At 39.5% G+C, this 24,723-nt stretch overlaps 1 protein-coding gene across 1 annotated transcript in view; it reads right to left on the bottom strand.

Moving 5' to 3' along the window:
- LOC107038299 (MAM domain-containing glycosylphosphatidylinositol anchor protein 1) overlaps positions 1-24,723 on the bottom strand; it is a 94,882-nt gene that overhangs the window by 35,407 nt on the left and 34,752 nt on the right. The window contains exons 4-6 of the mRNA XM_015257326.2: positions 10,767-11,106; positions 10,324-10,562; positions 3,467-3,808 (exon numbers count right to left, since the gene is read on the bottom strand). Of these exons, the coding sequence (XP_015112812.1) occupies positions 3,467-3,808; positions 10,324-10,562; positions 10,767-11,106 (921 nt within the window). The remainder of the gene's footprint in view (positions 1-3,466; positions 3,809-10,323; positions 10,563-10,766; positions 11,107-24,723) is intronic.

The raw sequence follows: 24,723 nt of genomic DNA on the forward strand, positions 1-24,723 counted from the left end.
GGAAAAAGACAAAACTGAGAAACCGTTTTTTTTGGCCCCAGCCAAAGGGTCAGATTTTCGGGTTTTCCGGGGCAAGTAGATTTTCGCCAAAATCGAATTTTTTAGCCGGGTGAAAGTTGATTCCAACTATTTAAGCGCCGTGCTAGTCAGAACTGTCAAAAGTATGTGGAAAAAGTGAAAACTGAAAAAATTTTTTTTTTTCAGATTTTCAAAGGGTCAGATTTTCCGTTTTTTCCGGGGGAAAGTCGACTTTCGCCAAAATAGATTTTTTTAGCCGGGTGAACGTTGATTCCAACTATTTAAGCGACGGGCTATTCAGAAGTCTCAAAAGTATGTGGAAAAAGTGAAAACTGAAAAAAAAAATTAAATTTCAAGACATTATAAAAACGTCTCGTTTTTAGGCGGAAAAAGTTGACCATTCGACAAAGTCTCGACGAAATCAAGCAAGATCCTCAATAGACGAGTGGTAAAATTACTCCAACAAGTATCAACTCCAGCTGAGCACGGTTTTCCAACTACAAGGATAATATAGTGCTTCAAGTGAGTAAACTGTCACACTAGATTTGAATATGATTGATCGAGTGTAAGCCGGGCTCCGACGTGAATAGCGAAACACCTACCGGCTGAAGGAGGCAACTACGGCTCGGCTCTTCCTAAACTCCTTGCATCCAAGTACCCGTTTAACTATAATAAAATTGTTCATTGTGGATGACATTGACATGCAGCAAGAGCATAACCATTATAAATATATATCCCGAGATAATTCAGAAAAAAAAAACTCCATCGACTGTAGACAAATAGTAGCCCAGTACGAATCCCCGTGAAACTCGATTCATTATTTTCTTTGAGAAACAACTGCATTCAATTTGCGAGTAAATTTATCCGTCTCAATGATATCTAGGTCAAACTGTTCAGAGCCTATAAGGATCACTGAATACGAGCCAGAGAAATGTAGAAATACCAAAGCCAATTTGCCTTTTATTCCGCATAAAAAAGAATCTATCCACTAAAAAATTCCATATTACACTATTCATACCCATAAAAAAAGAGCCTGAACACACAGAACCATAATTACCCGAGTCTATACCATCATCCACTCGACTCCCCTATCAACCTTGAGGCTGGATTATCCGTTGAATATTTCCCTCTTTTCCCAGCAAAATACATTCTCTCCAGTCCCTCATCATCCCCAACCCCTTTGCCAATTTATTGCGCTACGGGGGGGCTTGAATTTCTCATGAAAAATGTACTTATCGCACCGTCCAATCATGTCACAGGGTGAAATCTCCCGCAACCCGCGTAAAATTACTGTTTACGGTGGAATCGAGTAGTAGGATTGATATTCAATTGTTTCCCCTCAAACTGCACTGTTTTTTTTTGCAGTACAGCTGTAAAAAAATTGAAAAAAAAAAAAAAACCAACAGTCCCATCAGCGCCCGTATAAGCTATTGTAACATTCGAGTACCCGCATATATCAATGCAGTGACAGATCAACCGTGAAATTCGTGTCATCACCAGTTTTATTGCAGACTGTTAAACTCAAAGTCTCTCGACATGTTATGCACCATCAGAAGAATTCACATCGAGTGATCAGGGAGTTGAGACTTTTCGCAATAAAGCAGTATTACCCGGAAATTACTTTGCCAGGGAGGGTTAAAAAATAGAGAAAACATGAGCGAAATAAAAAAGACAAGTTGGAGACGAGCGACGAGATGATCGCGGGGGGATGAGAGTCTGTTGAAAATACTCGTGAAAAAAGAGAGGGACTACAAAATGGGCGAAGAAGTGTATATATATACGATACGCTCGGGAGCTCTGGAAAGGATAGCTAACGGAGTAAGAAGGAAACGTTTGGAGTGATGTATATACGTTTCGAGGCGCGTGAAAATCCTCTGCGTTTGCACGGAGGAAAGAAATTTTTATACTATTATTGTCAATTGTTATTACTGATGGAAGAAAATTGAAATTTTAGATTGATTTTTCCGTGAAATTGTAAATTTTCAATGAGGAAATTCCTGGACGACAAATGAATAATATTCATTTTTTGTCTCTTAAATCAAAATTCTCCCCTTTCTTTTTACATTCAAGACCCATGAAGAACTAGCATTCTTAGGGCGCTTGGCGTTTTTTTTCTCTCGTGCAAGAGTTAATCCCTAGCACCGTCAAGTTTTCCAGAAAACTACCGGGGAAACTGCTGCAGTGCTTCCAAGACTTTGCAAGGGGTTCAATACTACTGGAGAGAGAGAGAGGGGGGGGGGGCTGAAGCCAGGTAAGGAGGAAAACAACCGAGGTCGAGGGAAAATGTTGAAGGAGGACCTGCGGAGACCTGCCGCCTGGGAGTAAGTAGCGAAAGAGGCAGAGAAAATAAACTCTACGGTATAATACAAGTCGGAGGTACAAGTATCGGCTATACTACTTGGTTGAGGGAGAGTTATGGAGTCCACACTGCGCAGATCTGGGTTTAATTAAACTTATATTTCAATTTCGACGAGGCTGCAGGTGAATTTATATGCTAGGTTACATATTGTTAGTTGCTGTAAAGTTGGTTGAGGAGCAGTGAAATGGTTTTTATGGGGGACGGCAGGTCTGCGGGGCCAGGTGAAATTGATGAAATGGGGTTATAGGGAGTTGGGCGAAGTACTTTTTTACGATTTCGGGGGTGAATCTATTGCTTAGGAGTGCGGATTTGAGAAAGGGGTTTAATTTCTCTTTTTTTCTTTTTTTTTTTGTCAAGCGACGCTGTAATCCCGCTGATCTTGGAGCCAGCGGTATTAATTTGTGAATGACTTTTTTCATTCCTTCAATCAACTTATGAAAATGACGAGAGATCCCGTAATTCCCCAAATTCACTCACGTCAATATTTGAATGTTCATTTCTCCACCACCACGGCAAAGAATAGCCACTCTATTCCATCAAATTATGTTTGATCACGTAATCAACTGGAGTTGTGTGTAAATTGGTACAATGGTATTCTACATAGACGTCGAACTGTAACCTCCGCCAGGATGGAGGGGTGTTTCTCCTCGTTAATATCTATCAAATTCAACTCTGAAAATTACTCGACATCTTGTATTCCAAAGGCTACAGCGCTGGACTGTTTATCATTAAAATCTTTGTTGGGCGTGAATCTCCATTAACAGGTAGTTATTAGTATTACTGTGAAATTTCATTAAATTTCAATTGAAATCAGCCGCAGCATTGTCTCCTCGCCGATATTATCTCGGGAGGGATATAAAAAAGGAAACGATTTGAGAAATAGAGGAATTAAGATGCTCCTCTTATAGAGACTCATAAAAATATTCGTACAATTCATTGAGCTGAAGTATTTTGTCGCCCGGCAGAAAAAATATAATTTAAGTTTGATTTTTCCGGTTGTAGTTTACTACAGCTTTTTAACCCAAGGACATCATAGTAACATGAATAATGCCTGGAATCTCACGAACGTGATCGAGAATAGGTACTTACACTGAACATCAAGGAGTATGCTTGCATTCAATGGCATTGTCAATGTGACATGGCGTGCCGTACATATAATCGTTGCATTGTGATGTCCCCTCAGCACCTTGAGATGTGCACCACTGTGGCCGCCTCGTGCAGACGGTACAACAGTGAGATTGTCCGGTGGCTGTTCAGGGCCATCAAGAGTTGTTTGAGAGAGTGTCATACCCCAGGACAAGATTGAAGGTGGATTGCCACCCTCAGCAGCACATTCCAGTGTCAGATCTGAGCCCTCCTTCACCGGTACAAACTGATTTCCTGGGTCCAAGCGTCTGCCATCTATCAGCAGATAAGTCCCCCGTGGCGCCTCTGAAACACCAATGGCTCGTAAAATTTTCTGGAGACACGTGTGGTATATCTACGAGAGACTAAATTGCTCTATCGTATTTTATTGTTCCACCTTGGAGTGAGAGGATTTTTTTTTTGCGCGCGGGAATAAATCAGAGATTGGGAATAATGTAATATATTCATCTAAAATCAACACTCCTTACATAGAGAACGATGTACAAGCTGTTTCAGAATAAACAGAACATTAAATTATCCGGCCAGAAACGTTTTCCGCTACATAAAAAAGCGCTTTGAAGTGCTTTTACCCCGCGAAACCCACTCAACATTAATTTTACGAGTATATACTCATGAGAGCCGAGAGTTGAAATGTTATTTAGCCTTGTAGAAATATATAGACTTGCCAATAATTGGTTAGTTGGGAAACACTGTCTCTGGGGGATCCCCGTATCGTTTATATAAAGGTTTACCTCTGAATCCGAGCACGTGTGGGGAAATGTAAGCTAAACGACGGTATATTCCCCAGTGGTGGAAAATTTCAAACTTGAATCAAACGTGATACCGAGAATCATCTATGAGCCACGATTTAATTCCTTTAGCTGGATCATAATTAGTAATTTACCGTGTTTATGTATGTTGGTATCAAATAAGTTGTTTTTTTTTTCATTATTTTTCATAATTTTTGTTTTCCATACGAAGAATCGTTTTCTTGATTAAAATAAAGGCTTTATCAGCTAGAAATTGAATTATTGTTCAATTCATTGAATCTAATTTAAAAAAATTTGAATGTCAAAAATGTGAATAAATAATTTCTTTCAACAATGTTATTCATCTGAGTGTTGTCAAAATCATTTGAATCCGTGAGTCGTGAGTGAAATGATTGTAAATACTCCTCCCCTGAAATGAAAGTCAAACGTTGTACACATAACACTGGCGTCCCACCAGCCGGTGCCACGAATTATTTAACGTTCAACGAGCCGGACTCGACGCACCCTATGCGCAATGTTGAAGCCCAGTCTACCGGAAAGGAGAGCCACCAGCACCCAGTGGATGTTGGGTGTAATGACACCTTCCGTGTCATGCCAAGAACGTCGCCTATCGCCTATCGCCTTGGCCCAAAGAAACCAAGAGTAGAGGGAAAATGTCATTTTCCCCCCTGCTCTAGACAGCTACAATGCTAAAAAACTGTACAATCCAGGGGATAGGGCCTGGACGAGCATACAGCAGGTGTTAATATGGACACATAACGTCTCTGGTGCTGTAGGTATTCGAGTAGCGCTGGTGCTTGCCAACGCCTCTTGGAAGCACATTTGGCGCACGTGGTGCATCGTTTCACGCTCCTCACTCCTCACTCTCCACCATCTCCCTCCCCAAAACTTGCCCCCCCCCCCCCCCCCCCCCCCCCCCCCCCCCCCCCCCCCCCCCCCCCCCCCCCCCCCCCCCCCCCCCCCCCCCCCCCCCCCCCCCCCCNCCCCCCCCCCCGCTCCACTAGCCAAGGTACTTTGTGAAATTTCACAATATCCGGAGGACGGTGTTGAGAATTGAGGATGAGCTTGCAGGGCGATGCGGTTTTTGACAGTTTCTCCATTTCCCTCAGTTTTTTCTCTACACACTATATTATATATTGCATCTTGATTCTATGTAATATGTTGCCTCCTGAAAGTCTCCTATTTGCCCTCGGTTTTATTGAATCCTTTGTGAAAACTGGACAAAACATATGAATTCCTGGTTTTTCTATTTTATTTTGTTTTTGTCTGCTGCTTTGTAATTTATAGTTTATAATATTTTAATATCCACTTAGATATTTATTTCATTTCATTTAATTTTCTGTTTGTGTTTAGAGATTAACCGGAGGTGAAATTTATAACGAAAATTGGTTCGTTGCGGGTGGAGAAGGAGGGGATTATTTAGAAGGAGATAAAAAAAAACAAGGAATAAAAGTACATGTTTGTTCACAATTCATATATGCGAAGAGTCGCCGTGGGTAGCACATGAGCAACTGGGCCATGCAAATATGTATGCGGCAATATGTGCAACCGCGCACCAACTATCCTTCCTCAACATTCTTGTAACTCACCGAGCGAAATGTTAAATATTCAAGAGAGACACTGGCAACTCCCAGTGTGTAAGAACGAGAGAAGATCCTATATACAAAAGCGAAATGTCCCTCTCATTTCATTATATTGTTTCCTATATTACTGGTTATAATGGATTTGTGAGCTACTTGATACACGAGTTGTTATCAGGCGTGTATCATCATGGTTTTTTTTGTAATTAGGTACAGCTGAGCCAAGTCTATGCGAGAATTTTATTAATATCATAATTCAAATGGAAATAAAGTCCCTTGGATTTAATCGGACAGGGGTATTGCCATGAAATGCGGAATAAATTCGACCCTTTGTTTCGAATTTATCATGATGATGAAGAAGTTGCCTCATGACGAGGGAGAAAAATGAGTGAAATGCCATAATTTAGGCCATTTCTCTGCGATAACAATTTCCAATTATCGTTTTTAATACGTGTGCTAATCCAATCAGAGACAGTATTTCTCCCCATCGTGCATCCAACTTTTGCCGTGATAATGATAGTGGTGGTCACCATAGGGGGAAAAGAGCAATAAATAGACAAGATCCTTGATTTAGCCGGCGCAATGGACCCACCGTAGTCTGTTCCTATCCCAGGCCACGCATGAGCGCGTTCAATCGACTTTGCTCGCTCGCAAAATGCTGTTCCTGGCCCGGAAAGATTAGCTTTCACCGGTTTTTCCCTCTGGTTTCTTTCCGCAATTCAGAGATATAGAATCCACACGCCATGACATTATTCCACGGGCTTTTTCCCTTGGTCCTATCTTTTATTTTTATCGTTTTTTTCTTTTTTTCTTCCCCAACTAACTCCCCCTTCTTCTTCGGCCATCGGCACAAATTCACCCCTGGTCTATTTCGCTACAACCCAGGTCCCTGAATCGTTCCACAGGGGCACATCCATTAATCCATGCTGACGGAACACTTTCCGTATATTACGCCGTCAACGTTTATCTCGAGAAACCGAACATACGGGAGCTCGTTTTCTTCGACGAGGTATCGGAAGCCGCGGAAACGATTCACTTCTTCAAAGCTCCCACTACCTCTTTCCATCTAGAAAACGTGCAAAACGTTTTACCCCAGGACTACAGCCACTCACCCATATCGCTCCCGTCTGAATCACACCTAGCGTTCTACAACTTTTTCAAAAATTTGTTGGCCTGAATTTTTCAATATTACTCTGAACAATATTATTGTTGGTAATATTAGTTGCAGAAAAAATTCTCTATAAGAATCACATAAAGTTTATTCAATTGAACGGCTTGAAGGGGGTAATTTTCTACTGAAATTTCCGACAAATGAGTGAAAAAATCCATCACCATTTACAAATTGCACATGTCCACAATAACTAAAGTCCATTGACAATCAACAATACATACATCATGAGCCAGCTATTGAATAAAACCAAATGCATTTGCCCATGTGCCCCGTTGAATGGCCACTCTTACAAATTAACTCTTTGCATGTTGATAATGGCTTAATGAGCCCCAGCAAAGTGAAAATGCACTCAACATGATTGTCCCCCCGCCGAATACTAGCACAGTGTCATATAGACAACCGCCTGGGAAGTAAATGAAGTCACGCAGACTCAATCTCGAGAGATTTATATCGTCTATCCGTTTATCAAGGGGCGTAACTATGCACGGTTAGAGTTGGCCAAGGACAGGCCGATAACGTACGAGAGGCAGCTTGGAATATTTCAGGTCTCCCCCTTTGGAATTACGAGCCGAGTCTTGGGAAACTCTTTTTAAATGCAAATGTTTGCTTTTCAAATGGAAGAGGAATAGACGGAAGGTTGTATTTTCATTTTGTTGAAACAACTTGTTGCAATAATCAATCTGAATCCCTCATTCAAAGATTTATATAATGAAATTTTCAGATTTCTTTTCTTTTTTCTATCAATCATAGGTATTCTGTTTATGCACGGTAAAGACAAGACAGTCTTTAGACACAAAACAAGTGGATTCATTAAAAATTTATGATTTTTGGTGACTTATCCATTAGTGAAAAAATTATTCACCAATTCAATGAGACAAGGTAAATTTGATTTCTTCACAACTCATCGAAATGTGAATTGTTCACTCACACTCACACCTGTGTTCCATACCTTTTATCGTCGATTCACGATAATGGAGTGATAAAAATGATGAGAATAGAGAGATAAAAGTAGAAATATAGACCGAAGCAACGTGCATTACCAGCGTCTTCATCCATGCACCTCTGAATTATATAAAAGGGGTAAGCGTTTTTCCCCCCTAGAATTAATTCGAATGAGTGATTTTCCATGTTCCACTTGTACGTCATTTTCAATAAAATTGCAGGAAGAAGAATAAATAGAAGCACTCTGATGGCGACCATTTCGGAGACATCACTCTGGCCAAATTCAATACCCCAGCCCCAGGGTAAAAGTTGGTGAGAGCTCACGTGATCAGATGGACGGATGTTGCGTGGGCTCTTGTCTAGACCATTGAGAAATCTTGGATGGGAGTGTCGTAAAACGGAGAGTGCTCTCAGTTGAAATGACAGGCATACAAGGATCGGAAGCTCACAGCCATTGACTGACCACTTCATATCGAGCGTGCTCACTAGGAGACGAGAGCAAACTCGTGTGGTTTTCTGATATCAACACAAAACTCGGAATGTAATAATGCTTGGAAGCATAAAAGATAAAAGGATTGAATCAATAGTCAATACACTATGAGTAATGAAATAAGATGATACACTTAGTCTATTGGAGCACGTGACCGAGAGAGAGGGAAAAAAGTTGGAGTGGAGACAAATTATTTAGAAAATGTTGTGTTGGGATGTGATTAAAACTTGCAATGTTTTAAACTGTTAAAATCATTAAAAGCGAATACAAAATCCGTTTAAACGTTATTTCCGTTTTAAATTAATAGCCCTGTAAATCAACCAAACGGATCGTTTAATTGATCGTAAGGGAGTATGGGAGGAATGGCCAGCGGCACGCATCACTGATTTATCAAACATGATTGCTCAGCCCTCATACCTTAGGTTTATCCAAGCAAACACAATGTAGCACTGTTAATTACAGGTCGAAGATCTCGATAATGAATGGTCAGTTGATGGCCAGTAGTCACTGATTGGTAAATAGCCTAACGAACGATCAGCGATGATTATTCATCTAAGATTATTACTGGTGCTGTTTTTACAGTTTCAATTTGATAAACATAACGACAGTTCAAATGAATCGACCGAATAAGACACCTAGAATATCCTAATTTGAGATATTAATTTTTATTTAGTAAAGAGGAAACGCTCGTCAGAACAAATGGTATGTTTTGATCGAACAAAGAGAATAATGGTCTAACAATATTTATTTAATATTGTGAGAGAGGTTATGCCGAATGAAAATAGAAATATTGAAGCTGAAAGCATTCTTTTCACCAACAAATGAAACAAGGGGAAAGCACAATTTGTATTATTTACTTTCTTATAGAAATATAACCAAGCAGAAGGCATTTCAAATTCAATATAAAATCTCGAAACAGGAGAAAAAACATTTTTCCCTCGGAATGTACGGTCTCGCGGTTGTGATTCAGTGACGTGAATTAATATGCATGGGGTAATATTGCTAGAAAGTTTGGTTGGAAAAAAAAATTGTTTTTCACAACAGCCGTTTCACGTACCACACTTGGACTTTTAATTCAACCAGCGGTGCGCCGCAATATCCGAATTATTCGGCATTGGGTTTGTCCACTCAGCTGTTATGAGAAAAAAAAAATGACGCATGTGGCGTCCTAGGATTTTGAAATAAAACAAGTTAGAAAATTTATTTCTCATGAAAAGTGTGGAGCTGTTTTCATTCCGTTAAATATTGATTGATTTTATAGACTACACGAGATTACGGAGATTTATCGATGTACATGGAGAGGTGACAGATATACTTGAAAACTAGTAAGAGGGATGGAGGAGTCCCCTCGAATTCAGAGAAGTGAGGATTGTTATTACTACGCTATCATCAATCAATGTCAATCCGAGACAGTTTAACGAAATGATCGAACTTGAACAGCAAACGATACCAGTCTGGTTATCCAGTGCTGAANAAAAAAAAAAAAAAAAAAAAAAAAAAAAAAAAAAAAAAAAAAAAAAAAAAAAAAAAAAAAAAAAAAAAAAAAAAAAAAAAAAAAAAAAAAAAAAAAAAAAAAAAAAAAAAAAAAAAAAAAAAAAAAAAAAAAAAAAAAAAAAAAAAAAAAAAAAAAAAAAAAAAAAAAAAAAAAAAAAAAAAAAAAAAAAAAAAAAAAAAAAAAAAAAAAAAAAAAAAAAAAAAAAAAAAAAAAAAAAAAAAAAAAAAAAAAAAAAAAAAAAAAAAAAAAAAAAAAAAAAAAAAAAAAAAAAAAAAAAAAAAAAAAAAAAAAAAAATCTGATTCAAGTTTGATATTGCCTATTATACAATTAAGGAATTTCGTCATTATAAAAAATGAAGATTCTTTAGCTTACCCAGAATGACAAGTTTGACCAGTCTCCCAGCAAGCAGTTCACCCCGATCAGTCTCTATGATACATTTCCACAGACCATCATCCTCGAGTCTAGCACTATCAATATGTAGTGATGCTGAGATTGAGTCTCCGATATACCTGTGACCCGTTCCACTTATCTCTTTCTCCGTATTTATTGTTATCATGTCAACTGGCTTGTCATTGTGCAGCCACTTGGCAGGTCTGGCCCGATAACTCCTGCTACATATAAATTTACCATTATTTTCTCGTCTCGTTGAAAAGCTTCAAGTTATTTCAATGCATGCAGCATTTGAAATTTCCATTGCTACTAAATTGGATGGATTGAATGATGCCAGAGTTTCAAGTTTGTCGTGCGATAACTCGTTATGATGACTATGAAACTAGGCTAGGCTAGAAAAATGCCATTATTTGGAGATAGTTTACCTTGTGATTGGCAGCAATGTGGAATAGTTTCCCCCCAGTTCACAGGGCAAGATGACTTTGTCCGCTGGTTTGACAACAATCTCAAGTGGTGGTAGTCTCGAAGTGGCTATTGATAATGGAAAGTGGTCGGGTGTTGGAGTAGAAGCGACAAACCATGTTTGATCATCTGGCGCTAGAAGTGCAGCGGGTTGAGCAACATCCTCGGATGTTGAGGTCTGTGTCGTTGGGGCAACGGCTAAGGCGGTCGTTCTCTGTGTGCTAGTGGTGGTTCTTCTAGATCTTCTACTGCCCTCTTGTCTACCACGCAGGGCAAAAACTCCGGCCTCATTGATGGTTCCACCTGTGAAAGAAAAACGAGTTTTATGCTTTACTTTCCACTTACATGCCACTTGTTTCACAATTGATACACGTCGTAAGGACGACATTATTTTTTCAAGCGTAGATTGATGAAAAAATGATAAAGTTGCATTAGCATTTTTACCAAAGCCTTGCACGCATTCTAATAGACTCGAGGATACGCGATGCTCAAACATTGTAAGTGGATTCACTGTCTTAACCCAAAGTTTCACCGAAGAAGATAGAATTAAGCGGGCACTTTGGCAAAATTTCGTAGGGTAGCTATCCTCACTCATTCTCATCCAACCGAGAGGCTGCTTACGTAACACGCTGATAAATATATTCCCAGAGCCAAGGTCTGATCTGATTATCGTGCCACTCAAATTCGATAAAGTCCCGACACACTGTGCCAGCCTCGCAAGACTTGCCGCCTCTTGCACCATCACTCGAGGGAAAGTATAATATTATGGGCTAAAAGCTCCAATAGGGTTCAGGAACAGCGCAGCGCGCATGTACCTTGAGAATTTATCTATGTATCGTTTAATAACGGATGAGCTACGACAGATAACTAATTATCAGCGTCGATAGACCGCAAGAAGAAGATGGAGCAGAGCTGCTGCTTCATGCTGATGAATTTGTTGGGGATTATAGATGTATACTATATATTGAGTAGGAGAATAATAATATATCCTTAATGTTGGCTTTTTTACACGTCATGTCGACGGAAGAGGAGGATGCACTCAACTCACTCTTCTCATCTGATGAATGAATTAACGCTAAAAACACACCGGAACATTATCACTAGCTTCTCCTCTAAGGATTATATTAATAAATACCAAGGCAATTTTCATCGTTACATTAGGTTTTACATTAATAGAGACTGCTCCACTGAGCTCCTCTGATAAGTCACTTTGTACGTATGTATACATTTATGCCCAAACACCAGAGCCTCATACACCAGCATAGAGAGCAGAAAGTTTGCACAGTCTTCATTGAAGGGGCACTACAGGTTTACTCTGGCCTTGAACAAATACGCTCCACAGCACACGAATAAATAGAAATCTTCACTTGGACTGGGAGGTATACGTTGGAAACTGCGTACAGAGACATGCATTGATGAAACTCTCTCATCTATTTCATGTTGTCTTCAGTGAGAGAGTTTGTCATGTTTTTGATTAGAAATTTTTTGTCACATCCTCATTCATCTTTGATAGCAATAACGATGAGATGATAAACTACATGATATTTGATAAATTATTAACATAAATTAAATTGCTCATAAATATTGATGGAAAATGCAAATTACCATCACTCGGTGAGAATTAAGGGAATTGGAGTAGGCTTTTGATACGGTGATTCGGAGACAATGATTTAAGCTCGTTGACATGGAACACAGTCGATAATTGAAGTTTGCCGTTTGTCTATTTGATGATACTTTTCCTTGGAAAATGGCACAGCTGTGAGTTGACTGTTTGAGTAAGAAGAGAAACTAATGGAGATCCTTAAACTTGGTTCCATTTCTCACATAGATTATTAGAAACTAAGAGAGAGAGAGAGAGAGAGAGAGAGAGTAGCCCATCTATCTAACTTTGATATGAGACTAAATTAAACTTGGTGAGTGAGTTATTGGAGGATCTTGTTTTTCAGGAAAATAATACAAGTTTTCTCCAGGAAATTGATACGACCGACTGACAATGCCAAGCATCGACCAAGCTTTGATGGTAGTACTTGCCAAAGATTTTGCCAATACGCTAGGCAAGTATCTACACAAACTTAGTTTTGTGCTTATGTCAAGGTGTACATACTAATCACTCCGACAATTCTCTGGACTCGAAGCTCTCTCACATTTCACCATCATTTCCGACATATCCGTGCTGATGAATAATGAGACATCGTTTGTCAAGTAAACCGGGTTAACATGGCTCACGGTGTGATGAAAACAAAAGAGTGTGAAAAAAAAACAGAAAGGAGATTAAAAAGGGGAAAATGGGAATCTTTAGAGTGCGTTCAGAATGGGCCGCGAAAAAAGGCGGATCGATGCTCGTTTTACCCCTGCAAGCCTCGATGAATTTCTCGAATTAATTGGACGGCCGTCCTCGATGCCATCGCCGTTGACGATAATTGCAGAGTGACGAACGACGAGTGCCGCAACTATTCGAAATACGGAGCACGTAGTACGAAAACCCCTCGGTGTTGGTGGGGGAGGGGTTTCTCGTTAATAACAGTCGCTCGAACAAGCCCAATCTCGCAGTTACTCTGTACTCTGGGTCAAAATGCTGGAGCAAAGGGGGCAAGGGGGCTTTTCCGGTAAAGGAGAAAACAATTGTCGGTACAAGTTGGTCAATCTTTTTGGTGCAGTTATTTTTACAGTGAAAAAAGTGAAACAACTTGGAAGGGCCTCGCTCGTTGTCATAATTTCTTAACCCAGTCTTGGGTTTAAAGTCTCTGCCTCAATTCAACAAAATTGAAGACTATTTTACCTTGAGAAATTGCTAATAAATTTTTCCTATAATTCTTTAATTGGATTGAGAATAATTCAGAAATGATCTTTCACTTCCATCTCCATAGAATGTCACTCACAAAGTTTATTTCTCACCTCAATTGAGCCTCATAAAAAAAAAAATCACAACTTGAAGTTGGAATGTGACTTAGCCCTTTATATATAGCTACACCGTGATGTAGCTAAAAAAGTTTCAAGTGGAAAGAAAATGCTTTCATTAGAGAGTTCCAGAGTTCCGGATTCGCTGACTATTTCCCCTCAATACACCTGTACGTATTCCGAATTCCGAAAGTTGAAGATCATTTTTCCACGTTATTGAAAAATCATTGAGTATAAAAAGTTGGGGGCTCGTCATTGGAAGTTTCATCTCTCTGGATTGCTGTGAAAAACAAACGAGAAAATAAAATGCGGTAAACTCGCGGGCGCCGCCGGGTAACATTGGCAAAGCTTCCAGAAGTATTGGCATAATTTCAGAAAACTTTCCTTCATAGTTGCATACCCAAGTGCACCAGTAAATGCATATCGATATATGCAATAACCCGATTGTCATTGTCCTCACAAGTCTAAGCGAATTTTCCATACTGAGATTACCGGTGGATGCGTTACATGGCCGTGGGCCAACTACTGATGGGGATCCGCATGAAAATCTATCGACACTCAAACACTCACATACCAGTGGTATCATATTCCACAGAGAGAATTCCACCTCATGTTTCCAGTTTTTTTCATCATCATCAATACCTTTTTCACTATTGCAGGCTCTTTTATGGTTCATGTTTACAGTATTCTTTCATATCTTCACACGTTCATGCCTCTGGTGGAAATATAAAAGAAACACTGGGTTTGATTCGTGCTCAGGAGATGTCGTTTTATGGAATTCAATTGTTGATAAAATTGCTTCCGCAATCGATAATTACATTCTTCTAAAATCTTGATACCAATTTTTTTTTTTAATGTAGCAACACTATAACTTGAGTGAAATTTCATGACTTTTTCATCATCATTAATTCTTGATAATATAAAAGAAACACTGGATGTGATTGGAATTTCCACTGCCATCGATAATTAAACCTTTCCCCATTGGAAGTAACCCAGACATTCTGATTGAGTTACTCTTAATTCATCGTCACACTTGGTAAATTCAATTGAGCTCGTCAAATGAACCATTGCATGCAATATGACGTGTCATTTTCGATGGTGGCTGTATTAGCATTATCGACTCTTTTCTCTCTCTCCCCTCTCTCTCTCTCTCTCTCTCTGTTCAGACCGATTACTCTCAGACATTTGCCACTGCATTATATGCAATTCACCATAATTAATGTTGCAGATTCGGCATCTGTGGGTCAGCAGAAATTACTGAATCAATACATCCAATTAATCATTTGACGCATTCAATATTCAGTCTAATTACAATATTCGGAATAAATTGCAAAGGGATTTAGTGCTTGAATTTTTTCACTAAAATTTTCAGTTCACTTGGTTGGTTGGAAATGTCAGTTGACAAGACAATTAGTAGAAATGGGAAAATTTCAGGCAAATATAAATTTTTTAATTTGCAATTAATTGGAGAATTGCAGTTTTCCTTCAACTCAAAAATTTCATTTAATCTCTCTCTCTCTCTCTCTCTCTCTTTTGACAATTACTGTTTTATTTATTGAGTATCATTATTTACAATCAAACAAAGTAAAATCCCATTGATAGACTCCAAAGACCTAAATCCTAATGAATGACCGATAAATTTAAAGAGTCACAAATCCATCGACTACTTACCCGAGTGCACTTGAATAGAAATCCGAATGATAAAGCCCGGAATAAAGTTTGGGGTGGAAAACGGAAGCGATTTGTGGCGGAAGTAATGAGTGATAGACGTACAACAATGGGAGTCAATCAGCGATTGGCATTCACCAACTGAATCGTTTTCTATTATCCACGGGTGGTTCGCATTGAGATTCACTCCCTCCCTCCCTCCCTCCCTCCCGCCCCCGCTATGGATATAGGATAACAGTAACCTTTCGACACCTCGATTTGACACTGTCGCGTACAAAGCACCAATGGCTTTTATAGGTTGGCGGACGTTTCCAGGGTTTTGGATGCCAGCCCAACGGTTGCAACGACGTTACTGTAATAGGGTCCCGATTAAGATGCAAATTTCCGAGCTGTTCTGTTGGTCCTCTCAGCCCTCCCCTCCCCCTTCAACAATTTAACCCGGAAACTGGGCTAATATTAAATAAAACCGCAGGCTAGCTCCAGTGGAAACTAACGGGTAAATGCCGGTGAAAAGCGTCTAATTCTCATTTGAAAAATTGTTATCAAATTTTATCCTGTCCTCACTCTTCTTTATCCATTCATCTTGACGGGCTATACAACTGGAGCCCATCCACTACTCCTATTGCTCTCATTTTTATTTCTCTCCTCAGTTATACCTACTCCACGCGAGTTTTCTTTTTTGCTCTTTCTCTTCGTCATCCAGCCACGTGATTCTATTACAATTTCTGTTGTCAACTCGTTGGTTCTTCATCCTCCTGTCTCGCTATATTTTATTTTCTTCCCCCTGGGGTGTGTCGGTGTGCGGCCAGTTCTAATGCGGAGAGAGCCAATGTTGCAGTGCGTTATGATGAAACAAATATTGCTTGGCAAGACTGTGCTGGGTGCTGGGTGCTGGATGTTGGCTTCTCATCGGGAATTAACATCCCCTTTTACGATGATAACATAAAATATGTTAAATGCAGCCATAAAATGAACATTGTTTTATTGCCAATTACCGAGTGTCACTTGTGTTGATGGTTAATGGAAACTAAAAGCTTTCAGAACTTTCTCCAATAGCTCTTTTCCTCCTGCCTCATGTCTACTGAAAGCTAATGCAAGCCTAATTGACTTGAACTTTCATTGAACATCGACATAGTCGTTGCACCTACAGGTGTCCCCCGCCCCCGTGCGTTCAGGTGAAGAGATGCCGCCAGATTTCCATAATACTTTATCACCTCTCATTATTCTCGAATACCGATTAGGTATTTATTAAGGTATCTCATCTGCACGTCAGTATGCACCACACTGGAGCTTGATATATTTACCGATAAAAATGTATTCAAGATGGCACTACATGCACGGTGTATTTGGTTGATAATTGACCAATTGATTATTGGGCCAAAGTTACTCCAGGAAAGATGGAAAAACCATTTTTATTGAAAATTGACATTGAATTTATGTATTTATTATTCTAATAAAAAATATAATAACTACTACTGTGAATACAAAAACCCCATGACCCAATAACCCGACATAAATATTTGATGCCATTTGCAAATGGTTACGATTGAGATGCATTTATATTCTTTCGCATAAAAGAAAGCATCGCGTTTTACCTATATTTTCCGAGTACCTCAGTTGTTATATTTTGAAATAACAATAATATCGAGATACGATGTAATAAAAATTTATAGCATGAGGCAGAAGATAGTGGAGCAGAGACAATTTAATTGGTTCACCAGGTGATAAACGATTGAATAAAATTGAATTGATAATAATAATTCAGTATAAGTATAATTGAGATAATTCGTGTCTCGTGAATAATAGATTAAGGATAGGCGAAAAATTGAAAAGCTTATTGTACTCGTTATACCAGTGAAACATAAACACTACATTTTAATGATTGATGATTGTAACCATTTTACCAATTAGTGAATGCGTACCAATACGGATGTAAATGGAACAGCATTGTGGGACTGTGGGTACGATAAATAATTTGAAACGGTTGCATTTAAATCAGTATTATACGATTACCGTGAATTTATAAAAGCTAGTTTGGGGGAAATGAAAATACTGATTTAAATTATCAACACTCGATTGGAGCCACTTAACTTTTAGGGGCTAGTAAAAAAAAAAGTATGCTTTTATTTTGGAAACGGATTCAATTTCGATTGAATCATTACTTCAATTTGACTTTGTCAAATCTGATGGCGTAACCAGCACTGAAATTTCAAGGAATTTCCTCATTGAATATTCAATTCAATTTTTTTTTCCATGAAATTGTAAATTTTCACTCAATCATTGGCAATGAATAAGCCGTCAAATTTTTCCTCTCCCTAAATCAGTTTCTGGGTTAGAAAATACGGGAGATTTATATACCACTGAAATCCTTTCCACTAATTCATTATGAGATACCCCCGGGATAACGGCAAGTTTTGGTTTGAGAAAAGAGAGGAGGAAGGTTGAAGACCCAAATCCAATGCCAAAGGGAAAAGCTATTCTACTCACCGGAAGATTCCACACTGTAGACCAACAAAAAGAGCCTCGTTCTGCCCCCTTAGTGAAAAGCCCCGGGTACCATCAGTAAGAAAAGATATAAAAAGATCGTCATTGTTGCAACAGACAAAACCTCAACGCTGGTAAATGAGAGAATGAAAAAAAAGAAAAAAAAATACTGGAAAAATGGAAGTAATGTCAGTTCTTTTGAGCTATTACGAGTGAAATTCTCCAAACAATTGAACCGTTTTTATTCCATTAAACTGTGAGGTATAATTGTTTAAGAAGAGTGAGATAAAATATCAGGGATATCGTCAAAGCTTTTCACCGCGCGGCAGCAGCTGAGGGAAATAAAAATAATCAGAATTTTCATTTCATTCCGGAGGTTATTATTATACAAAGTAATGAAGAGATTGATTAGATTCAATGGATTACGGATAATATTGAATGATTAGTGGAAAAGAGATGATGAAAATAATGGAATTAATCGAATTAATCGATATGATGAAATGGTGTATAGTAAAAATTGTAATATTGTCGTATACCGACTAGAGAGACAGCCTAGGCTGAACCGAAAATCGATACTATGTATAACCAGTTAGTGTGACTGTTACTGTAGCTGTATGATTCAATTACGATTGCCGCAACATAAACGGATAGACATTAACACACACGGCTGGCGCTCATTTTGGTCTCACAATCAGGCACCTGGAAACGTGCATGGTTTGGCCCACGGCTTGAATATCTCACGGGCGATGAATCTTCAAGCAGCGAGGACTAAACGAATTACTGCCGGGGTGTCTGGGATACCAAGCGAACACAAGTTATCTGCGCCATGTTACTCCTAAATACAGGTGAGACAATGTTCATTGCATTCACCATTAGATCGAGTTTCAATGCGGACCATTGTGAATTATTGTCGATATGCATCAGTTATGGTTATATTTTTTTTGGAAATGGTTTTATACTTTTTTATACCATACGAATAGGAATCCTAGAAATCCACCAGTCTTAGATTACGACTTGATCGATCCTGTGCCCAGAACCAGCCCCACCTCCTGCCAAAAAAAATGCCCCTTCACTCGGATGCAGTCACGTTTATCGAATCTGATTGCGATTTACTTGGCAGCCGGTCAAAATCATGTCTGCGGGTACCAGTGTAAAACAGCAGTATGGAAAAACTCGCGGAAATTTGAAATTCAATTCACGTTTAGCCCTGTTCGGAAAAGACTTGGTGAAGCAGCAGATAAATTTGCCTTGATTCTAAAACTCGGCAAGAAATCACCACAACTTGCTATTGATTCTAAGGGAATATGGGTAAAGTCCTCTGTATGCACTAATAGTTTACGTTACTCGGAACATGAACAACTCAAATGTTGCCCACCTCGATCGTTGAGATTTCTTGGGTATCCATTTTTCACGTGGCCAACCGAACGGAACGGGACACGTTCTGGATCGTTCGCTACATGAAGGAGAGACTGGAGGAAAAGGGGAAACGTAAGAAGTTTTCAGTTGAAAAACCAAAAAAACCAAAAAAAGAAAAAAGAAAAAAAATGTGTTGGCTGGTCAGTTGGTGGAGTTATATATGAGGAGCAGTTGGAAAGACAGAATTCTAACCGGAAGGCGTAGGGTTTTCTGAAAGGGCGGGGGGAGTGAGTAACACGGTGAGAACTTTGAAAGGGGAAGCAATACCCACGAGTGAGAAGTTCTGAATGTCCGCTAACAATCCCAGGGTTGAACTTTGGCGTGCGTGCAGGCTCTACACCGTCCGCCGAGAGAGCATTCCGTACGTTCCGTGCACTTGGGCATGTTGGTGGTGCACCCCACCCCTCCCTCACGTGTCCGGCAACTTTGCTGACCTGATTACACGGAACGAACGTCTGCAGGTGAGTTTGTTCCATCATTCAATTTTAATGACCGACAATCAAATAGTGTTTCCTCTTCTTTTAGCCAATAACTCGATAAAAATGTTGTAGCTGAAAGCTTTTTGGTGCGCACGGTAAAATTCCCCCAATCACCGAATTATTGACATACACTTTTTCCATCGAGCGTACACACGGAGAAAATAAATTGACTGAGCTGTGTGGAGTAGCATCGTTTCGCTGTTTAATTGCAACGATGTCGTTAGAGCGAGTGGAGAGGAACGCTCTCTGGATGAATTGGAAAGTGGCTCCCCGGGGGCTTGGCCAGTGTCGTTGGGCAAATTTTGCACATAAACGTGGTGAAAAAAAAAAAAAAATCATCGAAAAAAATTGTTTGAGTGGGTTTGAGGGAAAATTTGGAATGGCCGAGGCGAGTAATAGCCATTACAATTAGTCCTGCAGACTGTTGAATATCCCTAGCCGGCGAGATTGACTCAAGTTGTTATAACTTTAGACGATAAGCTTATCGCTGGAATGCGTCTGTGTCTGCCAATCGCCGTTTCAAATATCGCAAGTTGGCGAATTTTCCGTCCAGTCTGCCACACCATTCGTTTCTCCTGCGAGAGACACTTGAATGGCGAGTGAGAAATGGCGAGATATTCTTGAGGATCGATATGGAAATTTTCAGACTTGTAAAAAATAAACGATTGTCAGTGGTGAGGGGAAAGTTTCGTCGTATGCGAGTAAAAGCCCGGGAGAGGCTCATTCTTATGTCAAATGGCAGCTCGTAAATTTTCTCCGGGCTTTTCTCTCTTTTTATCTCCAGCTCTTCGTCGCCATCAACGAGAATTTCATTCCACGTGTTTTATCTTCAATGTACCAGTATCAGTATCTTCAGAGGGAGATTATGATTGGTGATTTCGAGAGACTAGACAGAGCGCATTTTCGGATCATTGGCAATTGATGATTATTGCGGGGATGTCAAGAATGTGTCATTGAATCCAAGTTGTTGGAAATTTGTTTTTTTTTTGTTTTTTTTTTGTTTTTTTCACAATCGATACTTTTGCCAATATTATATAGAAAATAAAAACTAAAGTGTTTTTCAACTTGTAACAATTGAGGATTTGATGGAAAATTTGTGTCATGACAGTGGCTGCTTTATCAAAGCCGGCGGAATCATTGGCCGTTGCTATGGGAATACCCCACACGTTCACGCTCAACCAATCATTAGATTATGAAATTGGTCTTTGAAGGGATGGCGTAGCTTCTTCCCTTTTTACTCCCTTTTATTCAAGGGAAATTGTGGTCCCCCCTTGGCTACCTTGGTATCTTAAGTACTGCGGGGTGTGGGCGGGGAGGGGCTGCACAGCACGACGCTCGTGCTATTCAAATCCTCGTAAACACATCGAATCAAAGAGCATTCAACGGATCGTGTAATGCGAAATTAAAGGGAGTCGAGGAGACGCTACGGGGATTGAGTGAATATCTCATTAAGAGAGATAAAAATATGGTGATTCCTAGAGACGATTAAAGCGAAATTATCTCAAGAATAAATCAATGTTTTATTTTTTCTTCATTTTCAAGGAAATTGAATAATCGCAGCGGCAACAATTTCCTTCATTCGTATGAAAGCTGAAATGGATAAAATGGAAGATGAATTGCCTCCATAAAATTCTCCAACAGGAATAAAAATTCGTCCCATTTTGTTAGCCATGGAAATGTAACTCAATTCATCCTTTTCCTTGAATTTTCTCTCAACTTCATCTCTGTAATAGTGACTGGCATTATAATTTTATGAGATTTTTTGCTACATCCACGGTTGAGTATTTAGACTTGAGTCTAGCTGAAAATGATGGCATTTAAAGGAAACGACTGGTCTGGCAGATGGCCATTCTCGTACAGAATAATTAGTTAGTCCTCCAAGCCAACCAGACGAAAATTGTCCCCTCGATAATCGTCACGTCTAGTCAGGCTCTCCCCCGGTTAAAAAGGTTGGACCGACATCCGACTGACAAAAGGGAGGCATTATGGATCAGAAATTCTCATCGTTCTTTTTCGTTCATTTTTTTCTTGAAACAAACCACTTGGAAATTCTAAACACGTACATGCAAGTTTTGCAAGATAAGACGCTTGATCCATTGGATCCAAGGGGCAGGTACGAGACGAAAATATGAGAACGGCCACTGGGCGTGTACGAATCGCGATAACGGAATTTATGTCGTATTGGGATTTATACGTGCACCTCTATCTGACACGTGCGACACGTTACTGCACTTCTCCTTCGTCTTTTCATCATAAGCAAGAGAGCTTCATAAAAGGGGATTTTTTTCTTTTTTTTATGAAATCGAAAACATTAAAAGGAGGAGCGACGAGTCATATCTATGAATCCAAGTTGTAAATAGAATCAACATTCGATTGAAATGAGAACTTTAATTTGTGGCTTTGCCACTCAACTCAACCAAATTTCGGATTCAATTTATCACTGGAAACACACGAAATTTCTCATTTATTCCTCTCCTGATGTTGTGTTGAATTCGTCAGCAAATTCGCAATTCCAATCGCCACTAAATTAATTTATTCCCCCGCGAAAAAAAAAGTCAATATCCATCAGAATGACTGATCGATTGCCTTTAACTTTATACAAACTCTTGTCTCCTGAAAAAAAAAATGCGCAAAAAAAACCCCTACGAAAAGAATTCAGGCTCTCTAGCCGCTCCGCAAGTGCCCGGGAGGCTCTCGATAAAACTTTTATAACATCAATGGTTAAAAAACATAAATGGATGGGAAGCTCTTTGATACCACAATATTCACCGAAAAAAAAAAAAAAAAATGGAAATAAAAATAAAACGCAGAGAAAATATGAGGTCACAGGGGACACACAAAAAAATCATCGCAATGGGACGAGTGTTTTTAATAAACGCATCGCATGCAAATTTTAGTGTCAATAAATGGAAAAAGAGTGAACCTCAATTGTGGTTGCGGCATAACTATAAACGCATATTGCTGCAGAGGTAGTGAAATAAAGGGAATAGGACAATGGGAAGTGGAGGAGTCTTCATTAAGCAGACGCCAGAGGGACTCTGGGGGAAGGATTGTGAAGATAGTGATGTTGTTCGCGATTCTCTTGTTCCACCTTATGGCTAGCGTTCTGGTTACCACACGACTGCTGCAGGGGGCAAATCCAAAGAGAGAAAAAAATAAAGAGGAAGAGCGAGAAGTGCAAGTGCAAGTGGAAGTGGAGTGAGAGAAAGGCCTTGAGAGTTGGTAAAGTAGTGGTTGGCGTAAACTGTCCTCTTTGTGCTGAAAATTGCGTTTTAATTCCCGCATTCAGTGCCTCGATTACTGGGGGTGCACGACCCAGCACTACATACGACTGCTTTTCCATGAATTTTACATTCTTTTCTCCCTTACCCTAGCTCTTTCCAAACGTTTCTTATTTTCCCATTGGCCGCTACTGACACTGGTAAACTGTAAAGATTTTCAACTATTATTAGGTGAGGAGGTTCAAAGGAGGACTATTGGGCTACTCGAGAATCCGAGAGTTTCTACACTTTCTGCGGGAATTGAGAGATTCTCTGGAATGACAATTACTAGTTGCAGGGCTATTTTCATTTTTTTCCTTTTTCTTTTCGCAAAGGTTTTTTTGTTTTTTTGTTTTTGTTTTTGTTTTTTTTTTTTCATCGAGGAGTATATACGACGATTGAGACGTTTATTTTCAGGCTGACATGTGAATAAATTCAAATATTTGAGAATGGAGAACACTCGAGCTTTTTCACCGACAAATGACGGAGTCAGAGACTCGAGAACACTTGACAAAGAGCCTTTTTATGGGCCAAACCAGCCGCAATGTTTCGTGACGCGTCAAACCTCTAAACAAGGTACTCGACCGGCACTCGACATCAACACTTGAAGCATCTTACTCCAGGCTCAAATTCATCATGTGCATTGTTTGAAAAATGAAATTTATAATTCAATGATTGGTATAAGTGAGATGGACATTTTAGAAATCACTTTTGATAGAAAGAAATGAAGAAAACAATGTTCTCTGAAATTTCAGTGGAAATTTGGTGAGTCAAAAAATTGACGTTAATTGCAAGAACAGTCAAGACAGTCAAGACAAAATCTCCTGTTTGACATTTTTATGAAATATTTTTGTCCTGCACAATACATATGACAAATATGACTCTTGCCCACACCATGAAAACAATAAAACTAGTAAATTACGCGTACAGCCATCTCCTCCTCTCTGTGAAAGTGCAAAACTTGGGTGGTTCGAAGCATCGAATTACCTACCCATGAAACTTTACAGTTGTATATTCACTCGTAAACCATAATTCCAGTTAGCGGAATGATGCATCATAAGAAAACCATCTATAGAAGAAGTTAATCCAAATTCTCATTCCTCCGGAAAATCGTCAACAATAATGACAGGAGAGACCGACAGTTGGTGAAGTATAAAGATGAGAATGTAACGACAAAAAGAAGGAGACAATTTCAAATTTTTTTTCAGTGTCCATTAATGGTGTAGGTGGAGAGTAAGTTTGCCGTAGCTTATTTTCTTTAATGAGGCATCAGGTAAACGCTGGCAAGGGATTGGACTAGTCGCGAGTGCTGAACAAACTGAAGATAAGGGTACGTGATGATTGCTCCATAAAATATGTATAGTATGCAACGAGTAGACCAGCGACCTTAGCCATCCCTTTGTACCTTTTTTCTTCTCTTTTATCCATCTAGACTAGACGCATGCCATTCCCCCCGTAACGTCAATTCATATGTGTGACCATACTTCTGCGTATTCCTCACCTCATCCCTCCGGGCATTCACTTGGGCGTCACTTGGGAGATATGCCGTCGGCATTTTGGGGTTTTCACGTTTGTTTCCTACTTCCGAAAAGCCCAAAGAAACTCATCCTCTCCTCAAACACATGGAAAAACTTTCTTACCTTTGTGTTATTTCCATCGATATTCCGACTCGTTTCTCGTTTCTCTTTCCCCTTCCCCCCCCCCCCCCCCCCCCC

This window comes from Diachasma alloeum, unplaced genomic scaffold (assembly GCF_001412515.2).
Source record: "Diachasma alloeum isolate Michigan unplaced genomic scaffold, Dall2.0 Dall_scaffold_00279, whole genome shotgun sequence".
Lineage (NCBI taxonomy): Eukaryota > Metazoa > Arthropoda > Insecta > Hymenoptera > Braconidae > Diachasma > Diachasma alloeum.